At 39.1% G+C, this 21,381-nt stretch overlaps 2 protein-coding genes across 5 annotated transcripts; one reads left to right on the forward strand and one right to left on the reverse strand.

The window, feature by feature from the left end:
• The first annotated feature begins 338 nt into the window (after nt 1-338).
• On the forward strand, nt 339-9,246 carry rgs7bpa (regulator of G protein signaling 7 binding protein a). The gene is made up of 7 exons (XM_004072223.5): nt 339-802; nt 883-1,278; nt 2,162-2,328; nt 6,427-6,557; nt 6,747-6,888; nt 8,070-8,140; nt 8,263-9,246. Exons 2-7 carry the CDS (start codon nt 1,129-1,131, stop codon nt 8,352-8,354), a joined length of 753 nt encoding a protein of 250 aa, XP_004072271.1. The 5' UTR covers nt 339-802; nt 883-1,128; the 3' UTR covers nt 8,355-9,246.
• A 913-nt stretch (nt 9,247-10,159) lies between these two features.
• Nucleotides 10,160-16,903, reverse strand: c7a (complement component 7a). Of its 4 annotated transcripts, none has more exons than XM_020705802.3 (18): nt 16,809-16,902; nt 16,648-16,709; nt 16,455-16,530; nt 16,238-16,379; nt 16,018-16,162; nt 15,768-15,906; nt 13,933-14,076; nt 13,591-13,834; nt 13,323-13,436; nt 13,051-13,217; nt 12,725-12,953; nt 12,427-12,598; nt 12,227-12,314; nt 11,886-12,018; nt 11,616-11,804; nt 10,846-10,942; nt 10,574-10,758; nt 10,160-10,492 (listed from the first exon to the last, which is right to left on the reverse strand). In XM_020705802.3, exons 1-18 carry the CDS (start codon nt 16,812-16,814, stop codon nt 10,308-10,310), a joined length of 2,517 nt encoding a protein of 838 aa, XP_020561461.1. In that variant the 5' UTR covers nt 16,815-16,902; the 3' UTR covers nt 10,160-10,307. The 4 variants fall into 4 exon arrangements, with proteins under 4 accessions (XP_020561461.1, XP_004072355.1, XP_078809266.1 ...); XM_004072307.5 differs by having other exon boundaries at nt 10,846-10,945; XM_078953140.1 differs by lacking the exons at nt 15,768-15,906; nt 16,018-16,162; nt 16,238-16,379 and having other exon boundaries at nt 16,809-16,903.
• Between the last annotated feature and the right edge of the window lie 4,478 nt (nt 16,904-21,381).

Genomic DNA, 21,381 nt, shown 5'->3' on the forward strand with positions numbered 1-21,381 from the left:
AATATTCTGCCATTTCAAAGCAATTACAGATCATTTAAAAAAGTTAAAAATAGGAAACTTGCTGGTGTTCTAAAACTTTGAACTGGCAGTAAATGCTATGCAGTGTTTTGAAGACAGAAAAAATGGCGCTACAATTTGAGAATGCAGCACAACTGACACTTTAATCGTTGTTGTTAGATTTTTAAATGAAAGCTATCCAATGTTCTTCAAATAACCCCAAAACCTGAATTCAGGCTTTTAATGTTGCGGAAGTTTAAGGTCAGGAACTTTAACAAAATACTCAACTGTTGTTTCTGCTCATTTATTCCCTTTATGATCACATTGTGCAACGTTATTACGCCCATTTCTGTGGAGCTGGAGTTGATGCGCCCTGCAGCTCAGGGCGGGGGTCTTTAGTATTCGTGTCCCACGGGTGCGCAGTGTTGTCAGCCACAGAGCCACGTCAGGCCTGAAGCAACCGATCGCCTTCTGCCGCCCCTCCAAGGTTAGAGCCGGACGCGCGCACAGAAGACAAAGACGCCGGGACCCGAACCCCAACCTGCGATGGCGGGATCCAAGTAAAGACGTCTGCATCTCCTCTCCTCCCGAGCAGGAGCCTGGAAGTGTCACGTCGCCGTGACATTGTCGATTTGGAGAGATCGTTATCCCCCAGCGCTGGATGGAAACGCGCAATCGTGAAAATGGTCGCAGAGTGTCCGTGAAAGCGTTTGCTTCCTCCTGACATCAGAGAAGACGCCGCAGCAAGCTCGACTCCTGCTTGGGTGTGAAGTGCTCACTGTGCACCAGAGCTGTTGGAGTGAAGGTGACTTCAGCCCCATCGCAGTGGAGGCAATGCGGAGCGGAGCCACAGGCGCTCATTTCCCACTTTTCCTGCGCCCTCAGGCTCGTCTGGGAGAACATTTGCCTCCTTTTGTACATTAAGAGGAAGGACGGCGACAAACTGCAAACCGAGGAGCAACCCAGCTCGTCTTTGGCTGGCAGAAGGGGGAACCGAGCCTGAACGGAGGAGAGGAAAAGGTGAACGGTGAGGTGCAGGAGGAGTGGAGTTTTTGTTTTTTTTAATAGGGGGAGGGAATCACAGAAAAATCGTTCAGTCTTTGGGGCTGTTTAAATATTGGATGTGTATGCATGAGTTCTGCATCGAATGGGCGCAAAAATCGCCCCAGATCCACCGGGAACATCTTCCAGATCGGAAAGCCTCCTCATCGAGACCCACAGAGGAGGGAGAGCACCGAAAGTACCCGCAAAGCCCAGCGCGCCGTGGCCGACTGCAGAATGGTAGGTCTGCGGCACGTCAACGCCTCATCATGCCCTTCAAATGCAAAGAATAATCGAATAAAATGAATAAAAATGCTTTTATACATATATATATATATATATATATATATATATATATATATATATATATATATATATGAAATAATGAAATCAAATGAAATAAAAAAGTAGGATAAACAGCTGTAAGGCTATGGGGCAGTTTGCGCCAAATAGATCACACAAAAAAGAAAGAAAACTGTATTCCAGTCCGCATGTCAGACTATAAATAGCTTGTGTTCATTTGCATTATTTTGTGGACAGTGAAGCCAAACAGAAGACTTCTTTCTGTGTGCAGTCTGGTGCTGCGGTTCCCATCTAGCCTGCAAATGTTGATTTAGGCTGATTTCAAATGTACCTGAATTAGGAGACCATCTGTGGAGATGCTGATGTTCGGGGCGCAAAAACCTACTGTTCGTGTAGGGCAAATTAAGACAGGATGCAGAAGTTGCAGAAGAAAAGGGTTTTATATAATAATAATAATAAAAAAGGTTATAATTTGTTAAAAGGTTCATCAGTTTTCATTCTGTCCCGTGCTCTTCGGTGGCGGTGTTTAGTCATGCTTCTCTCAGACCTCATTTAGGTTTTTTGTAACCAAATTTGCGCAACATTACACCTTTATCAAATTGTCACGCAGTTTGCGTGGAAGCAGACCACGCACCTGCACGCTGAGTATTGTTGGAGAACGTTGCTCAGCATTTCCGTCTTCGTGCACGTTGTCATGTTAACCACTGATAAAGCCTCTTCTGCTCCGATGACCGGAACAGAAGGTCACAATCTGGTTAAAGTTGACTTGATCGGGCCTTTGGAGGATGTTAGTTTTAACTATTGTGTTACTTTCACGCAGATCGTCCAAGAATTCAATACACTCGTGGCTCTGTATCGTGAGCTGGTCATCTCCATCGGGGAAATCACTGTGGACTGTCCGTCCTTACGGGCCGAAATGCTCAAGACCCGAACGAAAGGCTGCGAGATGGCAAGAGCGGCTCACCACAGCCTCTCCCTGATCTCTGGGTGAGTTGACTCTGTCCATGGTGCTGAAAACAACCGCGAGCCTGAAACTGATGGAAAAACTACTCAGCAGTGACTCAACTTGTCGTTTGACCAAAGTGCATCTGTGATTTGCATATTCGCGCTCCTCTGCTGTCCAGCCACAAATCCTCCCCGCTGCATTAGGCAGAGTGAGTTTGAAGGATGTGGGAAAAACCGAACATGAGATCAGCTTTTAAAAATCACACTCATTAACAAGCGTGAGAGCTTTTACAGGAAGCAATCAAAACGTGATATACTGTAACTGACGACTTAGCTGTGCCTAATGAACAAAATGAGGAGGAAGTGGGATGTTTCCAAGGAACAACATCCCAGATGATGGCATCAGTAATGTGCCTTTTAATACATGCTTTCATTGTATTAGTATTTGGTCTCGGTTTGTATAGATTTCAAACTTGGACACAAAAAACTTTTTTTAAAAACTTTTCTAAAAGTTCAACATAAAGTAAAAGAATAATGAATAAGCTCTTAAGGTCTTTCCTGCAGATTTCTTAAAGTCCCAATCATCTTTTGAGCTATTGTAAAAGCGTTCCCAGTGGTCTTTCAATGATGATTATGCCGTCTTAAGTCAAAATCAAAAACCTGTCATTTTCTAGAAACATAGCTTCTGCAGGGGGGATGTAGTTCATCACAAATTTGCCTCTGAGTTGTTTGCGGGACCTTTGGCAGAGAGCAAGCCTGCCAATACTTCCCAACATCCATCTGTTTGCATTTTCTCCTGCTAGCTTACAGTAAGTCACACTCCAAGGTAATGCTACCGATGTAAAAAAAATGGCAATCAATAGTGGCGCTACCCAGCTGTACACATCTGAGCCAGATGCCAGCTCAGATGAAGATAACAAAGACGTACATGGATCTGTTTGTCTGCAAGTGGATGCATCAGAATGGAGCGCAGCAGGGAGCTTGTGGCTTGCCGCAGTACCTTCTATGTCACATCATGTCACACTACAAGCTTTTTCCAGCGACATTTTTGCATCTGATCCTGATTCACAACAATTTGAATAAAGAAATACACAGAAATGCAATTTTGAGCTTAATTCTCTTTAAAAATGTCCTCCATCATCCGAAAAATGCCACAAGAACATGCTAAAAACACCAACTTTAACATATTTAACATCTATGCCACAAACAGTTGGAGAAAAGCAAAACAAATCTTGGGATTTGAAAATCCTTGCTAAGATGCCAGCTGATGCAGCATCCTCAAATACGCTTAATAACAGGGATTGGATGGATTGTAGCCACTGTTGATTTGGGATATGGTGTTTGTTGCCAGAGCAAAGCAAATGCAATAAGAAATGTTGGAGTAACTGCATGAATTCATGAAAGCAACCCAGTGCTTGATCGACATCTGTGAAGTCATACATGCTGTTTAAGCTGATTTAAGTTCTCTGAAAGCATGATTTCCTTCTTGTCCATGACAAACTTTTGTCTTTCTCTCAGGAATTAGTCACTCTTTCATTGCTAAACTTGTTTTAAATTTAAACGATAGAATAAACACGTTTTTGACAAGTTTAATAATTTTTTAACCTAATATATTACCAAGGCAACACATAATAATTGTTTAGGTCCTGAACTTGAATTTCCCGCTCTCTTTTTCTCCTGGATAGAGATGGTACAGCAGCTTTAGACAGAAGCTTCCAGTATTAGTCCTGAAAAAAAAAAATGGATTGCATAGATTCCAAGCGTTCATTAAAAAATGCTTTTAAAAACCAAATCCAGCTGGTCAGTGGTGAGGTGACTCTCCGTTGTTAATGATGAAGGGATATCGCCCTTGTGAATGTTTTAGCAGTAAAGAGGAATGGAAGCACTGACACAGAACGAGGATGGCATGGAGGGGAAGCAAGGATTTAAGCAGCAAGGTTTTATGTAAGAAATATTTCACAATATATGATGGTGTCTCCTTAAAGCCAAGATGGATTTTATGAACAGAAGCAGTAAACTGTGAGAGAGAAGAAAACGGTTTAGGATCAGATTTTGAGTTGGGTCTGAAGGTCAAAAAATTGACAAAACAGACAAATTAGGCCCTAAATATTTTCAATATTTTAAAAAAATGTCAACTGCCTGTACATAGAATTTGCCTAAACTCTTAAACTAAGTCTATTTTAATATCAACCTAGTAAATCATGACCTTTTAGTTTGAGTCTAAACAGAGCGGCTAAAATTCTCCAACATGAGTCACATTCTGAGAACACGATCCACACTCTTTTAAGATGTATAGTTTCCATTCATTTAAGCCAATAGAGGTGAAAATTGACATAGTAGATTGTATTTACTCAAAATATTCAGGAGGAAACCCATTTCTCAATTTTGACACAGACTTTAGTCCTGAACTTGAAACAAAGAGATTTATGGCTCTATTGTAACTTCAGCAGGTGGGAGGTGTTGGGGTCAGAGAGGACAGGAGATAGAAAGCAAGCACAGTGACACTGGAACGCCTGCCAAAAATAAAAGAGAAAGTTAGTGAGTGCAATAAGTGTCAGGATTGGGGATTTGAAGGACTTAACAGCAGGAAGCAGAACTAAACCTACAGGTTTTAAACATGACGAAACTAAATCATGATTGTCCTGAAGCTAAAAAGGAAAAGAGAACCTGATGAGCAACTACATCCACCGAGGAGGAATGAACTGAAATAGAAACAACTGATGATGACTGACACTAAAAGCTGATGTGACTGAGAGGGGAAACCTGAACACAATAAAACATGACCAAAAACAAGAAAACCAAACAATAAAGAATGAATCTAATGTCTTAACATTCATGCTTTAAATTCAAAGAAAGTTATTGACTATCAAGTCCTATACATTTGTTTTAGAGATGATCGTATTTTACTGAGTGAAACTGACTGGCTCAGAAAGTATAACTGACTATCGTCAAAATCAAACTCAAAAGTTAGCTGCCTAACATTTACCAAATAGAAGCATGTGTTCTGTGAAATGGAATGGCTTAAGCTCATCATTTACATGCTGAATTTCTGACTCTTGACCCTTTAACTTTCTCCTCAACCAAATGGTATAGAGTAAATTTCTGAAAACATGTTTTAAAAATGTATCTAAAGGTGAAATCGTTTTTGTCTTTGCTTTTGGTTGTTAAAGAATTCATTCATCCATTCATTTATTTTCTAATCCGTTTTATCCCTTTCGGGGTCACGGGGCTGCCGGAGCCTATCCCAGCCACTTGTGGGCGAAGGCAACGGACACCCTGGACAGGTTACCAGTCTGTCGCTGGGCCACAATCACACACACATGCACACTCAAATTCACACCTATGTAAAATTTAGAGTGACAAATTAACCTATGAAGCAAGTTTTTGGACAGTGGGAGGATGCCGGAGTCCCCGGAGTGAACCCACGCATGCACGGGGAAAAATAAATACATTAATATTGATAACCCTTGTGGTATCTTAGATGACCCCACCCTCATGTTATTCATACCATGACAAAGGTGGATAAAGGTGGAAAGATTTCATGTAATCCATGGACACCAGTGAAGATCATAAATCATTGAAGAAAAAAGGTTCAGAGCACTGTCTAGTGGGTCTAGATGACCCAACTCTCAATGTTAAAGTGCCTAGGATAGCACAAGGGTTAAAGAAGTATTAATTTGAATTAATGGTATCTCACTATTCATTTAACACAAATTTTTAACATTATAACTGCTATAAAGTATTAAAAATTGTAATGTTTCCACCATCATATATAAATTTGGAAATAATTCGTATTCATTTTTTGTGGGTTGTAGATTTTTACAGTGTGTTTATGTTGTAATGTTTGGTCACAGTCCTTGAACAGAAGTTAAAATAGTTTGTTACCCTAAGAAAAAGGACTAAAATATGTAGGCATTTGTTTTTCTTTTGTATTAACTCACATTGTACAAATAAAATAAAATATCCTCCAGTTTTAGAAAAGAAAAAACAATTATTTTTTGGGATGCATTTTTTAACAGATACTTTTCGAGAATGAGGCAACACCTGTATTTGTTTCTGCAAAGTTTCCATTACTTTTCAGGGTTCAGTGAGCACCACATGACCACTTTGTTGTCTTTACTTTCATCATGTGTCTTTCAGACCAGAGGATGGGGAAATCCACCCCGAGATCTGCCGGCTGTTCATCCAGCTTCAGTGCTGTCTGGAAATGTACATCACAGAAATGCTGAAATCTGTCTGCATGCTGGGATCCTTACAGCTCCACATGAAAGGTTTGATACAAACATTTTTGCGCCAAAACAATGAAATAATCCTGTTTATCCTACCAGATAACAATTGTAATGTTTTGGTACAATTCAAAACATTTCTATGACTTTGTCTAATATTTTTCCTTTGTTAATAATTGTCTAAAATTCAGGTCATTGTGACACAACATTCAGGCTCCCCTCTGTGTGTTTCAGGTAAAGATCCATGCGGCCCGCCAGGCGTTGACAGTAAGACTGAAGACTCCGACATACCCATCCTGGAGGACACTTCGTCCTCACCGACGGATTGTTCTCAGCTCTGCTGGGTGTTAGCCAATGACATAGAGAACATAGAAAAGTAGGTAAAAATGTCTTTGTAATGACATTTGCATCAGTCTTTCCTTATAAAACTTGTTAAAAACATAGGTTTGCAGTTAAAAAAAAATACAAGGACATTTTGACGAACAGTTTTGAGCAAAAATGTGGCAAAGACACAAAACAATCTTGACATCTCCCAACACAAATACAGGGGTTGTATTTAAAGCAATCACTGAAAACTAAGGCCTTTCCAACATCAGATTGTTGACAAAACTAAGATAAAGATGATTTAACAATAGTTTTTTTCATTAAAAGAACTGTAAAAGAACCACCAACAGTTCTTCCTCCTTCTAAACTATATATTTTTTCACAATATAATGATAAAGTCGAAGGTGTCAGTTAAAATATTTCATAATTTACTGAAGTGGGTGTTTCAGTTGTAAAGAAAAGCATTTTTTGAGGGAATAGAGACACTTTAAAAATATATATGAAGCTTTTGTCAACACGGTGGTTTGGATTAATCTGATTGGCTGTTGTCTGTAATAGCCAACCAGTAATAACAGAACATTCATAGAGGAACAACTTGTGTGCATGGATGTGGCACAACCAAGTATTGCCTTTAACTCAAAAAACTGTATTTGTTTAAAAAATGTATTCATTTATTTATTTTTACCTAAATTGGTAAAGCTTATTTAGTGTTTGAAATGTAAACATTTCCTGACCTCTGTCCTAAATGGGTGAGGATGAGCAAGAATAATCCTGTAGAAATTTCTTTTTCAAACTTTATAGCTCAAGGGAGACACATAAGAAACTGTTAAATTTACTACTACTAAATTCTTCACATACTTTTTTTCTCTTCATTTATGTCATATTAGGTTTAAGAGGTGCTAATATTAGCCAAAAACCTTTGGGGACACTGGAAATGTGAAGGACTATCCCTATGAAAGTTACAGTCTGTTTTGACATGATCTCTGAAATCTAAACGTTTTCTCAAATTTTCAACATTTTCCAAATTTAGAAATAAAAAAAATGTCTTTAAGTTTATTCATGCTCTCTTAAAAACTGGAAAATGATCAAATGCCTGCCTAAAAAGTAAAATTAAATTGTAAAAATGTGTTAAGCGTTATAAAAATGATTAACATCACTCAATGTATCCAAAATAATGAAGGTTTAAGTCACAGAAACTGTAGGTACACGTCATAAAAGTCTGTTTATGTGCAGGGATATGAGAGAGATGAAGAACCTTCTCAGTAAACTCAGGGAGACAATGCCTTTACCACTGAAGAACCAAGGTAGGAAGAGCGTCACCTTAATCTCCTGAACACCGTCATTTCTCAGAGTAGTGACTTTTGTCCTGTTGAAAGTATATCAACATGTAACCAGATCACATTATCCTGTGTGTTCTTTCACCCAGATGACAGCAGTTTGCTGAATCTGACTCCCTACCCACTTGTCCGACAGAGGAAGAGGCGGTTCTTTGGGCTCTGTTGCCTGGTAACCAGCTAAGGGCCCCACCTTCATATGTAGGAGGAGGCAACAAAGACGCCATTGCCCACTGTCCATCACCACTTGTGTCTCCACCAATCTATTACTGCCATGCTCAGATCAAGCGTCTCCCCTTTTTCTTTCAAAAGCTAGCCGTTTTCTAATTTTATTTTGTAATACAAAGAACTGTGAGTGCTATGTAATGTAAAAAAAAAGTCTTCATCATATATTTGAGCATATTTTGGAGAAGGTTTTCCTGTTTTTTAGTAATTAAACTTATACCTGCTTGTCTATCATGAAAGAAGCTTCAAACCCGACATGTCTATGCTCAATTGCTTCCACAATCCAGAGCAAACGGCACACAGATTCATGTTTAAAAAGGGAATATTAATGTATGTTTTGTCAGAAATAATGTAATAACTTCTGTACATGCCAATATGAAGACGGCATTTGCAATGATAAACGTAAAAGTTTTATTTGTGGATGACATTTCTGTCCAAAAGAGGTTTGTGTGCACCACAGTCTCTGTTTTCTGTTTCTTGCTGTTTTCCTCTTAATGTACTTAATTTAGTCTTCCATAAACCAAGAACCTTTATTCAACTTTCCAGCTTCAGAGAAGAATATATAATACGTTACTCAAAGGGAAACTCCTTTGCACACTAAAGCTATCTATGAACTGAGGCGGTAGAATTGTATATATACATACACAATGCTCTGAGTTATTTTCAAATTTGGAGGTGGATTGCAAAAGAATGTGTTTGTCTGTGTGTACATGAAGGATCCTGGTTGTTTGGAGGAAGTTCTTCAATACTATGATTGGAGAGAAGAGTGGTTTATGATGAGGAGGAAAAAGGATAGAAAAACTGTAATAGGTCATTTTACATTGTTAATAAAACTTTTGTTATTGAAACCAGTTAACATGTTTGTCTTGGATGTAAAACACAAATTGTCCACTAGGGGGAACAAAACATTACAAAACACCAATCTGACCATTAGGGAGTTCTGTTGGCTTTTATGAAGTTTTAGAGTATAGCTTTTCACTTTTATTTCGTTTTTTTCTTCTTGCAAAGTATGCTCTACCTGCATGTTCTCCTCTCTCAGAAATAGAAAAAAATTCAGATGTGAACAAGAAAGAAACATCATATTTATGAGCAGGTCTTACAAACACCAGACATGTCTGTTGTAATGCATTTTGGATTGCAGGTCAAGCAAGTTCATGTTTTTTTTGATTCACTACTTTCCCTCTACATTTTATCATAATTAATGAATTTTTGATTTTCATTTTTTGTAAAAGGACAAAAATTGCGTCACGAATTCCAAAGAAATGGTTTCCATTTTTGAAAATGAGCAAATGTTGAGATTTTAATATCAACACAATTAAGACATTAACATCAACTTGATTTAAACACTAAAATAACATAATTTTATTTAAGAAATCTGAAAACTAGAATCTTCCCTGCATATTAAGCCTGTTATGTGTTTTATCGGCCAGCACATCTGGCAGCAATAAACATTTTGATGTGGTTGTAAAACACTAAGTGGACAGTTACAACGTCCGCACACATGCTCGTGCACACGCACTCACATGCACAAACACATACACACTAACTCTGAAAGAGGGCAGCAAGCCAAAGGCAGGGATGGGCGGCCAGCAGGGGTTTGTTTGGCAGCCTGTGCACTGCGTGCTTTCTTGAGCACAATTTCAGTCTGGAAAACAGTTCCTGTGTTGACTTAATAGCTGTCTCTTTCAACATCAAGTCATATTTTTTTGCACAGAGGAGAATAAATATGCACAGCAGTAAGAGAAGAAGTCCATACAGTGAAAGTCATCTTTAGATACTTGCTGAGTTTTATTGCCTCCTATATCTATAAGGATACATGCATGTGTAAGTGCCTTTAGAAAATGGTACATGGTGGCACATGGATTATAAAGGAAATGAAACATGGTTGTCAGTCAGTTCCTCCTCTGAATCCTCAGGAAGCGCAGGGCAGGATACTGACAACAGACACTTTTTCTCCATTACATCGTCGAACTCCTGCTTCACATTCACTCATGGTCTGTGTGGACGCAGTGTCATCCTCACCAACACGGACACACACGTTTATGCCAGAGTTCAAACATTCTGCAAGCTCCTTACAGCGACAGCTGCTGGTTGTATCTAACAAAACAAGGTGGACAAGCAGAAGGGTTCATGAAAAATTGCAAATGCTTCTCATACATAATGTGGTTTTGTTCATACCATCACACTTCTCCCACATGTGGCAGGAGCTGCAGTTGAGTGTGTTACGCTGAGGCCACACACAATCGCTGTACTCTGCTATTTCAAAGTTCTTCTTATTACACTTGAGGGCATGCATTTTGCACACAGTCATTGGGATGAGTTTTCCACTTCCTGGAAGTGTGCCACAGATGTCCAGAGACGGACTTAAAAAAGTGAAACAAAATAAAAGCTTTTAGTTGATTCTGACAATTTTCCGAAGGCCATAGGACAGATAGAAAAAGGGAACGGACCTGCATTCGTGAGGGATTCTGCAAATGCATTTGTCTCTGGAGGGTTTCTCCCATGCCTCACAGCTCACTGTGGGAGTGATGGGCGAAGGTGGGGTTTCTTCTGTGGAACACATACAGAGCAGTAATCTGCAGGCTCACTGATTTGGAACAGGGACAGCAGAAAATGAATGAAAGATATTCAGTGTGCAGCAGGAGAGAGTCTTGTTTCACAACAGTCAGACACCAAACTCAACACTATAACCACTGACAGCAGAATGCCCTCAAACTGACTGCACTGAGCTGCTAAGGTGACAAAATGAGCATCAAATCTGGTATTTGTTGAGTTTCAGTATATTGCACATCAGAGTTTTTTCTGTTTCATTAAAGACCCACTTGGATCATCTTCTAGTCTATTGTATAACTATTTACAATCTGTGTTGTTTTCTAGGACATAGTTTTTGCATTGCAGCAGTAGATCCAAGAAATTTGCCTCCAAGTATTGGGCGGGACAGTTGGCACGGAGCAAGCCCGCCCCCCTTCCCTTTCCCATGCTGAGAACTTGGAGCAGGGAGCTTGTGGCCTACCGAGCGTATTGTTTACGTCAAACTTTTTCAAGCTGCATATTTTTTGGCTGCTTCTGATTCACAACGATTTGAATAAAGATATACTCAGAAATGTAATATTGAGATTCATTTTCTTTATATATGTCATTCATCATAAGAAAAATCCAAGAAGAACATGTTAAAAATACCAACAACAAAATTTTCATCTTTAAAAGAATAGAGAATTACCTTGGCTGCATGTAATTTCAGCAGGATCTGGGGAAAAATTCAAACTGGAGTCGCAAAGGATTCTGTCTTCTCCCTGTAAAGTTCTGCCCACCGGACAAGACAAAGTGACAGCCTCACCGATGTCATAAGATGGCTTCAGAGGAGAAGCTAGAACCTCCTCATTGAGAAATTTCAGTTTGCAAGATGAAGCTAAAAGAAAAAAAAAGGAGAAACAATTCAGTCATAGTTTTCTGTGACTCTAAATGTCACCTAGTGGTTCAGCTCACTCACCTGTGCACTGGCCAAGGCTTGGAGACCAGGTTTGGTCAACACTGCATTCCAGGATGCTGTTTCCAAGTACATGGAAACCTGCAATGCAGCTGTATTCAACTCTACCCCCCACAAGGTAAACATCCTTTGGATTCTGGCAAAAAGGAAGAATTAATAAGGGAAATTTAGCTGCATTCTGTGATCACGGGATATTTAAAACTGGAATCTAATTTTTTTAACTTGAAATAAATCTGAATTAAATATTAAACATTGTTGTTTATGTGAATAGAATTTTCTGATTTATGCAAAAATAACTTTCTAATCTAATCTAAGATTATTCCAGAGTGCCTTTTAATCTTTACCATAATAAACCCATTGATCAGAGCTGGGGGAGTTTCACACTTCTGACTTGGTGGCAGAGTATTGTCAAAGCACTGAGGCTCCATGGTCCTGTTGAAAAAAATACTTATAAAACTGCACAGTGCAACATAGTGCTTTAAAATAAAAAAGAACCCAAGGGAATGTCTCCACATTGCAAGCTAAAACATCTTTGCACACTAACTTCAGGTATTCCAGGTCTTCTTCATCACAGGAAGACATCTCAACCGTGTCACCGATGCAGTGCTGTCCACCGTTCTGGGGTGCAGGGTTTTGGCAACGGCGACTTCGAGACCTTTGACCCCTGGAGCACGTTGACCAAGCAGACCAGCAAGTCCAACTCCCGTGGATCACTCCTTATTGGGAAGAAATGATAAAATGTTCTGAGGATCAATATATCCCTAAAGGTTATCTTTTTTTAAAATTTGCTTTCTGAAATGACTTGAGCTGCATTTGTAAAAACTCTATATGGCAGCACACACCTTGCTGCCCCTCAACCTCCGTTCCCTGCTCACAAGCCACCCCTGATGTGCCAGGCTTACAGATGCATTTGCACTCATCACCATCCATGACGGCTATGCCATTGTTTCTGCAGGGCTGGCAGTGGCACGGGTCATTTTCTGCACGGTATTGTTCTATGGCTCTGCGCAGGTACAGCTTCTTCACTCCAGCACACTGAACGTCCTTCACCAGCTCTGACAGCGGCCGCAGCTGGTGAGACATGAATAAATGCAAAAACGATTTACCTCATGAAAATAGACAGATGTACGTTTGCTTTTTGAGTATAAATGATGTGTGTTTTTTCCACCTTTTGTTTTATGATTTTTGGAAAAGATCTGATGGAATCAGCCCAGTTTGAGTACATTTCCCAGTTCTTGCTTGCATCATCAAGCTGCATCCTCTGCAGCGCAGCGGAGTGGGAAAGGCCTCCTCCTTCCACATCCACTTTTGCCACTACATTGTTGGTAGAATAACCTTTTTTGAAACAGTTAAAGAAAAACAGAAAATGAGAGAATGATAAAGAAGCCTCTATTTTTTTAAAAGTTGGGATGAGTGTGAAGGTCAACATTTGAATTGTACCTCGGGGTGTTATCGTTGTTTTGTCCCCTTTTTTACACTTCGTTATTATGAGGGGGAATATTAGGATAAAGCGAACCTTCTTCTCACATTCATGAAACTTCTTTGATTCAACAGCTGAAAACAAAATGGGAAATGGATGTTAAAATGGTGCTTTTATATAAATTGTGCTCAATGAACCAAAACAAATGCAACCATGGCTTAATGAAAAGTTTTATGAGAATAATAGAAGAATTTTGCCTTCTTGGTTTGAATTTTTGTAAAGCCTCACCCAGGTATTTTTCACTTTCCGAATCAATGGACATGATGATTTTCAAGAAGCCCCCCAGGGTTCCCTGAGACACATAGTGAGTGCCGAACCTCTCTAAAACCTTCCTGTAAGCGGTGTAGTCATAGACAGATGGAAGTTTGGCCAAGGCCTTCCAGAATTCCTCTGCAATTGGGATGTACTGTGGGGAGTTGCTCTGGAACTGTACCACTTCTATGTCGTTCTTTAACACTAGAAGCCTGTGGTACTGCAAGTAACAAGAAAAAAAAATTAAGACCTGATTGGGTTTGACCTTCATTGTTGTTTTTTTATTTTTAGTTTCTTTTAAAGTTCAAAGAGCTGCACCTGAGATGTGTCGTGTGTCTCATGAAAGTCATAGTTACTATATCCTTTCGTGGTCCCAGTCACCGTTTCTCGGTTGACAACATCCTTGGCGTAATGCCACTTACTGCTGAACATCTCGTCACTGAAGTCATTCTGCACCTTAACCTGGGGACAGCACATGCAGGCTTTTTACAATCAACACGATACGTTACGTAAAGCAAATCAAAACAAATCCAGTGGGTTAGCAACTGTAGCTGTGGCTCATGGATAGGTCTGGCATCAGCCAGAGAACTGGTGGTTCAATTTCTGAAAGTCATATGTTGAAGTGTCCCTGGGCAAGACACTGAAATGGAAGCAGCCCCCGGGGGGTTAGGTTGAGGGACTTTCCCCCCCCATCTGTGTGCATGTTAGAGAGCATGTTGATGATGTGCAGTTTAAAAGGCAGCGGGTAGAAAAGTGCTATACAAGTGCAGACTATTCATCTTATCAGACAGTTTTCAACTAATGAAGCAATAAAGTTATATTGGTAATTTGTCTACTGAATGTGGATGCTTTGCCACACCAATAAAGGTCAATAGAGTCTCAAAAAAGGCTCCTGCGCATAACATTGACAAGCTGTGATTTGTTTTAAATGAACATAACTTCGCGAGGAGGGCATGCAGGACACAACTTACTAGGCTATGAAAATATTTTTAAAAAAGAAGAATATCCCAGTGATTGTTTAAATATGAAATCCCACAACCTAAATGTCTTAAAAAGCCCTATTTCATCTTTATCTGAAGGCACTGTTTCAAAAAATTTCTTCTACACCGGCATGGCCATTGGTGCTGAGCTAAGTAGCCCCCCCCCATGCCCCCTTTTTCTGATGGTAATAGCTGCTTGAAGAGCTTGACACAAGTGGGAGCCACAAACCACACTGACTGACAGTCTCTATTCTCAAAAGTTTCTCTTTAGCAAGAAACGATGAAAAGTGACACAACAATGTGTGGAATGACAACATGAACGTTTGTACCAGACCCTTCAATTTAATCAAATTACACGAGAGAGAACTTTAATAAGCTCATGAAAAATGCTTTGAATTACATTATAACTTAGGCTATATTACACCAGAAGCAGCACTGGATGTGGCTCAGAATGGATTTGATGCTGGCACATGCAGATTGTAAAATTAATTTGCACAGCAAATAAAATGAAATGCCATAAAGTAAGTGGCTAATTGCACATAATTGTCTTAGTATGTGTGGCCAGTGCTGAACTTTTTTTTGTTGGCTGCGCAAAATCAGGGGAAGGGTTAAGTCTAGGATTACGGGTCAAAGTGAACACATTGGCTGCGTCAACTCGCGTTCAAGTGGCCACTTTCAATGAAAATCTATGCAAACGCACGTGGACCAGAATTTCAGGCTTCCACGTCAGGAACACTCGTGCTCACGCATCACTATACAAGTTTTGAAGTTCGGTAGCGGGCTCTATGTACAAATTGGATGTTCATTGATTGCGTGCTGGAAGTTTAACCAGTTGAACAATTTCATACTGAATCATGGCAAAGCGGCACTGTGACCAATCAGGGACTCGGATTTGGTAATGACGTGTGGGTGGCGTCCTTTTCAATAGATGGAAGTACCAACCTCTATAAACATGATCATGAAGGCAAAATTAATAATTGTGTTTTATTCCCAGTCAGGTTAAAATGACACCAAGACGAAAATTTATAGGGACAGATTTGTGAAAGTATCTTTCCTCTAAGAAGGTTGGTTGGCCTGAATTGGGATTAAAAACAATCTTAAGAAATTCCTTTCTCAACGAGATAAAAAGGTGAGAGAGTTTTTAAGGTCAGTAGTTTTTTAAAATGTACAAACCAAGAAATTGTACTGAATGGTGCTGAGAGGCAGTCGATAGAAATTCTTGTGGACGCCACTAAAGATGGTTCGACACTGGCCCCCAAAGCTCCTTGTATTGATAACACTGCCTCTTCGCTTTCCAGTGACAACATCAAACCTGCAAGGAAGTTAACAACGCTGCATGTACTAGCTCTTTGGCACATGCTGGCTATACATAAACCAATGCACCAAGATGAAGGTACTTCATTAAAGATTTATATCTACTCACCCAAGACCCACCAGATTAACATTAGGAGGGGTCATTGTGTGTTCACACGTAACAAAATTTCGGTTGGTGCAGCCATTCTCATCAAGCCCATCTTCCTCGCAGTCTTGGTCTCCATTACACACCAGAGATTTGCTAATACACTTGCCTGCAGGTAAAAGACACTGATAGGTTTTTTCGTATATTAGCTTATCTCAGCTGGAAGAGAGGACTTATTTCTGACCAGATCGGCAGCGGAAACGGTCTCTACACCCATCATCTAAGGGGCAACCCTGTGTCGTTTCACAAGGCCTGCTTTCAGACCGCATGCCACTGCAGGGGTTCCCACCAAACTGAGCGTACACGACCATGGCTCGGCTCCTGGTCTGCAACGTTTCAAAGCAGGATGTAGAAGGAGAATAAAATAAAGATCAGTCTGCACTACATAACAAACAACCAACCTGTAACTTGGTGCAGGGATCACACTCTGACCAGCTGCCATAAGACCCCCACATACAGTTAATCCTGAGGCAAAACCTTTAAAAAATAATTTATGAACAAAAAAAGAATTAGAGAGGATTGCAGACAACATATCTGGAAGCTTTGATGGAAAATCTTGTGGATATAATCCTAAAAAGAGGAAAACAGATTTACGCTCTGGTTGCAAAGTGGAAGAGAAGCCATGGCACAGCAGCAGCGCAGAGACACAAAATGTTCTGAAAACCAGAAAACGTATAAAACAGGACTTCATAATAGATGCTGGGGGTAAGTCACAAATCTCTGCCTGTCTGCTTTAAAGAACAAAATGTACTTGCCTTCATGCTGGGGGAAGCTCAGCAAATAGAGATGTCTGCAGAGTATCACTCTGGATTTGTTACAGTGAAGGAGTTGCACTTTTAGAAACACTCCCACAAAAACAGAGGCTTTCTGAGAAAAAGTAGGTGCGTATGTGTGTCTTATTTTCCTTCATGTCTTAGAGATGTCATAACAATTCCTTGAGTTTTCTCTACTGGAATGAATAAAGTCTAACTTATACAAGTGGGGAACAAAGAGCAGTTTTTAAAACTAGGTTTCTGATTAAAAGTTGTTGTAGAAGTTAGCATGAAAAGGGCTATGAAATCAAAGTTGATTGATAGACTGAACAATGTCGACCCTTAACAGCTACCATGAGGCTTTACACAGTGAATGAAAGTCATAAGGCATGCAAGTTTCTGCATATGTGTCCATGGAAAATGTTTCTCTGAAAGTTTTTTTTTTTTGTCAGGGCTAGGGAAAGAAAATATTTTCGTAACAGCTGGAGCCAAAAAGCTTCAGCAGTAATTCATTTCGAAGAGAATAGCAAACGTGTATTATTGTAGCCTTTCAGAGGAACACATTCCTCTGAAAAAGAAGAACTATGAATGTATGTTTAGCTCAGTTAGTGTAAAAGAAATTAATAAGTAAATAAATAAAGGAAACAATCTGATTAAATGTTACATCTTGCTTTTTGAATAAAAGTCACAAGACAAAGAATTGAAAAAATGGCATGAAACTGATTAATTGAAGTAAAATATTTTCTAAAAGCAAATTTTTCATCAATGGTGATTGTGATCAAATGTCTGAAGATAAAAGTAAGCCATCTTTCCTACTTTGACTGAAGCTCTCACTGCTCTAAAGGTCAATCTCAGCTTTTTTTAAAAAACAATCTAGGAATATATACAGAATTGGAAGAGGAAGACATAGTGTGGCATCTTAAGATGCAGAAAATAAATTGTCAGTAATTAAAGAAACAATTCATCATGGAAAGTCAAGATTTTATAAATATGGACTGAAAGATGAATGGTCCTGACTTGCAAACTGAATAAAAGTGTCATCTTTTATAGGACATTGAGAGTGAAGGAACAACACGCAGACACCAAAATGTTAGGAATGCTCTGGTCTGATTACTTTGATTCAAGATGTGTAAAAAACCGAACTATATTAAAAGTGTGAGATTATCTGCCATACCTCAGCAACTCTACCCTGAAGTAACAGTGGATGAACAATTTGTTCATCTTAAGAGAAATTAAAGTTTCTTCAAACATTTAATCCATTTTATCGAAGAACTAGAACAACAGATTGTTTTGAAAACACAGAACGGAGAAATTTGCCACTAAATAAAGCATATTAGGTTTCTTTTTAAGAGTATTTGGCAGGAGGACACACTTCTTCCCATGGAGTCATCGCATGCACTCAAAAAGACACTCAACCCTGAGGAAAAACATTGTTCAACACTAGATCATTAGCTCTGACATTAGAAACCCATGCTACCACTTTAACAAATCACTCAAACCATCACACAGCTCTATTACACTCCTTATTGTTGTACAAATATTCACCACAGCTTTAGAAACATTATATTTCCCATCAGTTTAATGGCATTTGTTATCTGCTGTGGTCCCCCCCCTAATTGACAATTAGAAATTCTGCATTTATGGTTGTTAAAATGTTGCTTCTGAAATGTGATTTAAGCAGCAAACACTGGAGGGCAACAGAGATCAGAGAACGTTTACAAAAATGGAGTCATTAGACATTTATGAGATTATAGTGGAATAAAAACACACATTTCAAAGATTTAGAAAAAATTATGTCCATTAAAACAATACTTACCATCTTAAAAAAGAGATTTTTTACTGTCAGTAACCCATTTGAGATGTTTTGCCAGTACCACATGAATCTATTTCCCCCTCTGCGTTCTGTAGTTACGGATATGCTCATATTGGGCCGATCCATTATGAAGTGACAGCACTAAAGTGTGTTTCTTCACGAGCATTTACTCCTGCCACCCATCCCTTCGAGCAATAACCAAGGCAACAAATTGTTTGAATTCAAATGTCAAATAAATGCAGAGCTTGAAATCATTTCTGAAAACATGGGTTCTTGTGTGCTTTCTGAATGTCCCTTTGACAAATGCCTGCAAACTCTGTCTTTTTTAAAGCACATTGTTGTCCTCCAATAAATTAAAACTATGTGTGCATGTAAAGTCTGGGGATGTTGCAACATACTTTGTTTGTTTCTGTAAAACTGCTGGTTGTTGGCAGACCTTTTGTCCCCCTGTGCACATGCACCTTTATAAGTAGACACAGAAGTGCCTGGCAAAATTACTCTTCCTCCTCCGCACACTCCAAACTTTTCTGAAACTCTGCATTTCGCCGCTGCCCCTGTTTAAACTGTCTGAAAGCCGTCATCCATTTCTGCCTCCTACACTTCTACCTCCTCTTCATCTGAATGTGTGCATGACAGGAAAACACAGAGGCTAAAATGCACTCAGCATTGCCTTTTCATTCTTTCATTTCTCAGAAAACAAAGGTAATTTATCCACAGATCCCCAAAAGAAAAAGTGTGTTTTGATAGATGTTCTATTATAAACCAACAGGAAAGTTGAAAAAAAAAACAAAAAAACAAGATGATCCATCATAAGCCATAGTGCAAGAACTTCTAAGGAATCCTCTTTGAAAGTTGCATGCACTCTCTTGGAAGAGCAACGGTAGTGTGAAATAAATAGACATTAATACAGCCAGCTAGAAAGTAGTTGGCACCAAAATGGTGTTATTGTGATGAGCAGCTCTTAGAGAAGAATGGAGCTTGTTGCTCATGACAGCCGCTTTACCCGTTAAGATTAAAGCTGCATTAAGACTTCTACTCAGTAATATGCTAATCAATACACTCAAAAAACGTTCACTTTGAATGAACATAAAAAAATTATGGAAAGGATTTCCACATGATTAGATTGCGTTACTTTAACAAAAATGAATCATGTTGGTCCTACTTAATTTATTTAGGTTGGCTCAACTTAATGTATTTAGGTTGGGTCAACTTAATTTATTTAGGTTCAAACTAATAAATTTAAGTTGATTCAATTTAAATAGAGCAGTTGCACCCAACTTTAAATTTATATTGTTGCTCACTCTAAAAATAAAAAAGTTGATCCAATTTAATTGAATCACTTCAATTGGTCACCTAAGTAAATTAAGTTTATTTAACTTAAATTTCAATTTATTTCTTTAATTTTATTTATTCATCTGTAATTGATATGTTGTTCCAAAGTTACAACCAATGGGTCTTTTAATTTTCACATCAAAGACATGAATTACCCAGCAAAGTCCATCACAAGACAGGAGTTCAATTACCACGAACTCTGTGTTAGGTATTGGAATAATAACAGTTTGCCACACAAGGTGGTTGGTCATCATCCTCTACCAAACTTTAACTCATGGTGCAAAAAAAAAAATAAACATAACAGTTTAAATCACTAGTTAAAACAGAGTAAAACAGCTAGACAATAAAACCCATGGACAAAAACTCACACTTAGACCCCAATCAGCCCAGATAGACAAAGAAAATGGTATCCCACAATTCCTTGCGATTACTAATGCATCCAATTTAATGGTATCATGTTGGATCAACATGATTGAAATTAGTAACTTTTAAATGGATTATTTTTATGTACAATCGACATGATTCATTCACGTAAGATTTACAAACATAAAATTTTCTTGTTGAAATCACAAGTTACTTTTTCGTTAACTTAATTGGCTGGTAATTTCCTTTTTTTGAGTGTAGCGAGGAGTAACAAAGGGATGATAAAGAGTTTAAAAATTGTGCAAAAATAAGAGTCACTCAACCGAACACTGAGCCTTTTAAAATCTAAACGTGTTTCATTTTTAACACCTGCCTGCCAAGTCGATGGTGGATGCTACGTTACAAAAGCAGGTTTGTAAGGTCACCCCAGGTGCCGCCACCCACCCACCTCCATCCTCATCACCCTGGAAACAGGACGAGTTTGGGTTCCTCTTCTACACAGATACATCCCATGTTATAGTATAGAGTGGCAGCTGTATGAGCTGCCGCACCCATTACAAAATGGCGGTAACCAGATTGTTTACTGTCCATCTTAATTTCTGGTCACAGTCTGATTAACCCTTGTGCTATCCTATGACCTCACCCTTACACTGACGTGTTCTCCCTACCATGACAAAGGTGGAGAAAGGTCTAAAGATTTCATGTAATCCATGGACACCAGTGAGGCTCACAAATCATTGAAGAAAAAAGGTTCAGCGCACTGTCTTGTGGGGTCTAGAAGACCCAACTCCCAATGTAAAGTGCCTAGTATAGCACAAGGGGTAAATCACTAATTAGGTTTGCACACAAATATTTGGTGCTTTTCACATTAGAAGCTGCACACAACATGCACACATCTTTTTGGCTTAGAAATAGGCCTATGTGTAACCCTTGTGCTATCCTAGGTACTTTAACATTGGGAGTTGGGTCATCTAGACCCACTAGACAGTGCGCTGAACCTTTTTTCTTCAATGATTTGTGATCTTCACTGAATAATTATTTATGTTACTTCTGATTACTTGCCTTGCA

This window comes from Oryzias latipes, chromosome 9 (genome assembly GCF_053564925.1).
Source record: "Oryzias latipes strain Hd-rR chromosome 9, Olatipes_Hd-rR_3.1".
Lineage (NCBI taxonomy): Eukaryota > Metazoa > Chordata > Actinopteri > Beloniformes > Adrianichthyidae > Oryzias > Oryzias latipes.

Coding starts and splice junctions, on each gene's coding strand:
- c7a (XM_004072307.5), bottom strand. Junction 13,218..13,322: donor AACAACGATAACACCCCGAG/GTACAATTCAAA, acceptor GTTTCAAAAAAG/GTTATTCTACCAACAATGTA. Junction 12,599..12,724: donor GGAGGTTGAGGGGCAGCAAG/GTGTGTGCTGCC, acceptor CTTCCCAATAAG/GAGTGATCCACGGGAGTTGG.
- rgs7bpa (XM_004072223.5), top strand. CDS start 1,129: ATGAGTTCTGCATCGAATGGGCGCAAAAATCGCCCCAGATCCACCGGG. Junction 1,279..2,161: donor CCGTGGCCGACTGCAGAATG/GTAGGTCTGCGG, acceptor ACTTTCACGCAG/ATCGTCCAAGAATTCAATAC. Junction 2,329..6,426: donor AGCCTCTCCCTGATCTCTGG/GTGAGTTGACTC, acceptor TGTGTCTTTCAG/ACCAGAGGATGGGGAAATCC.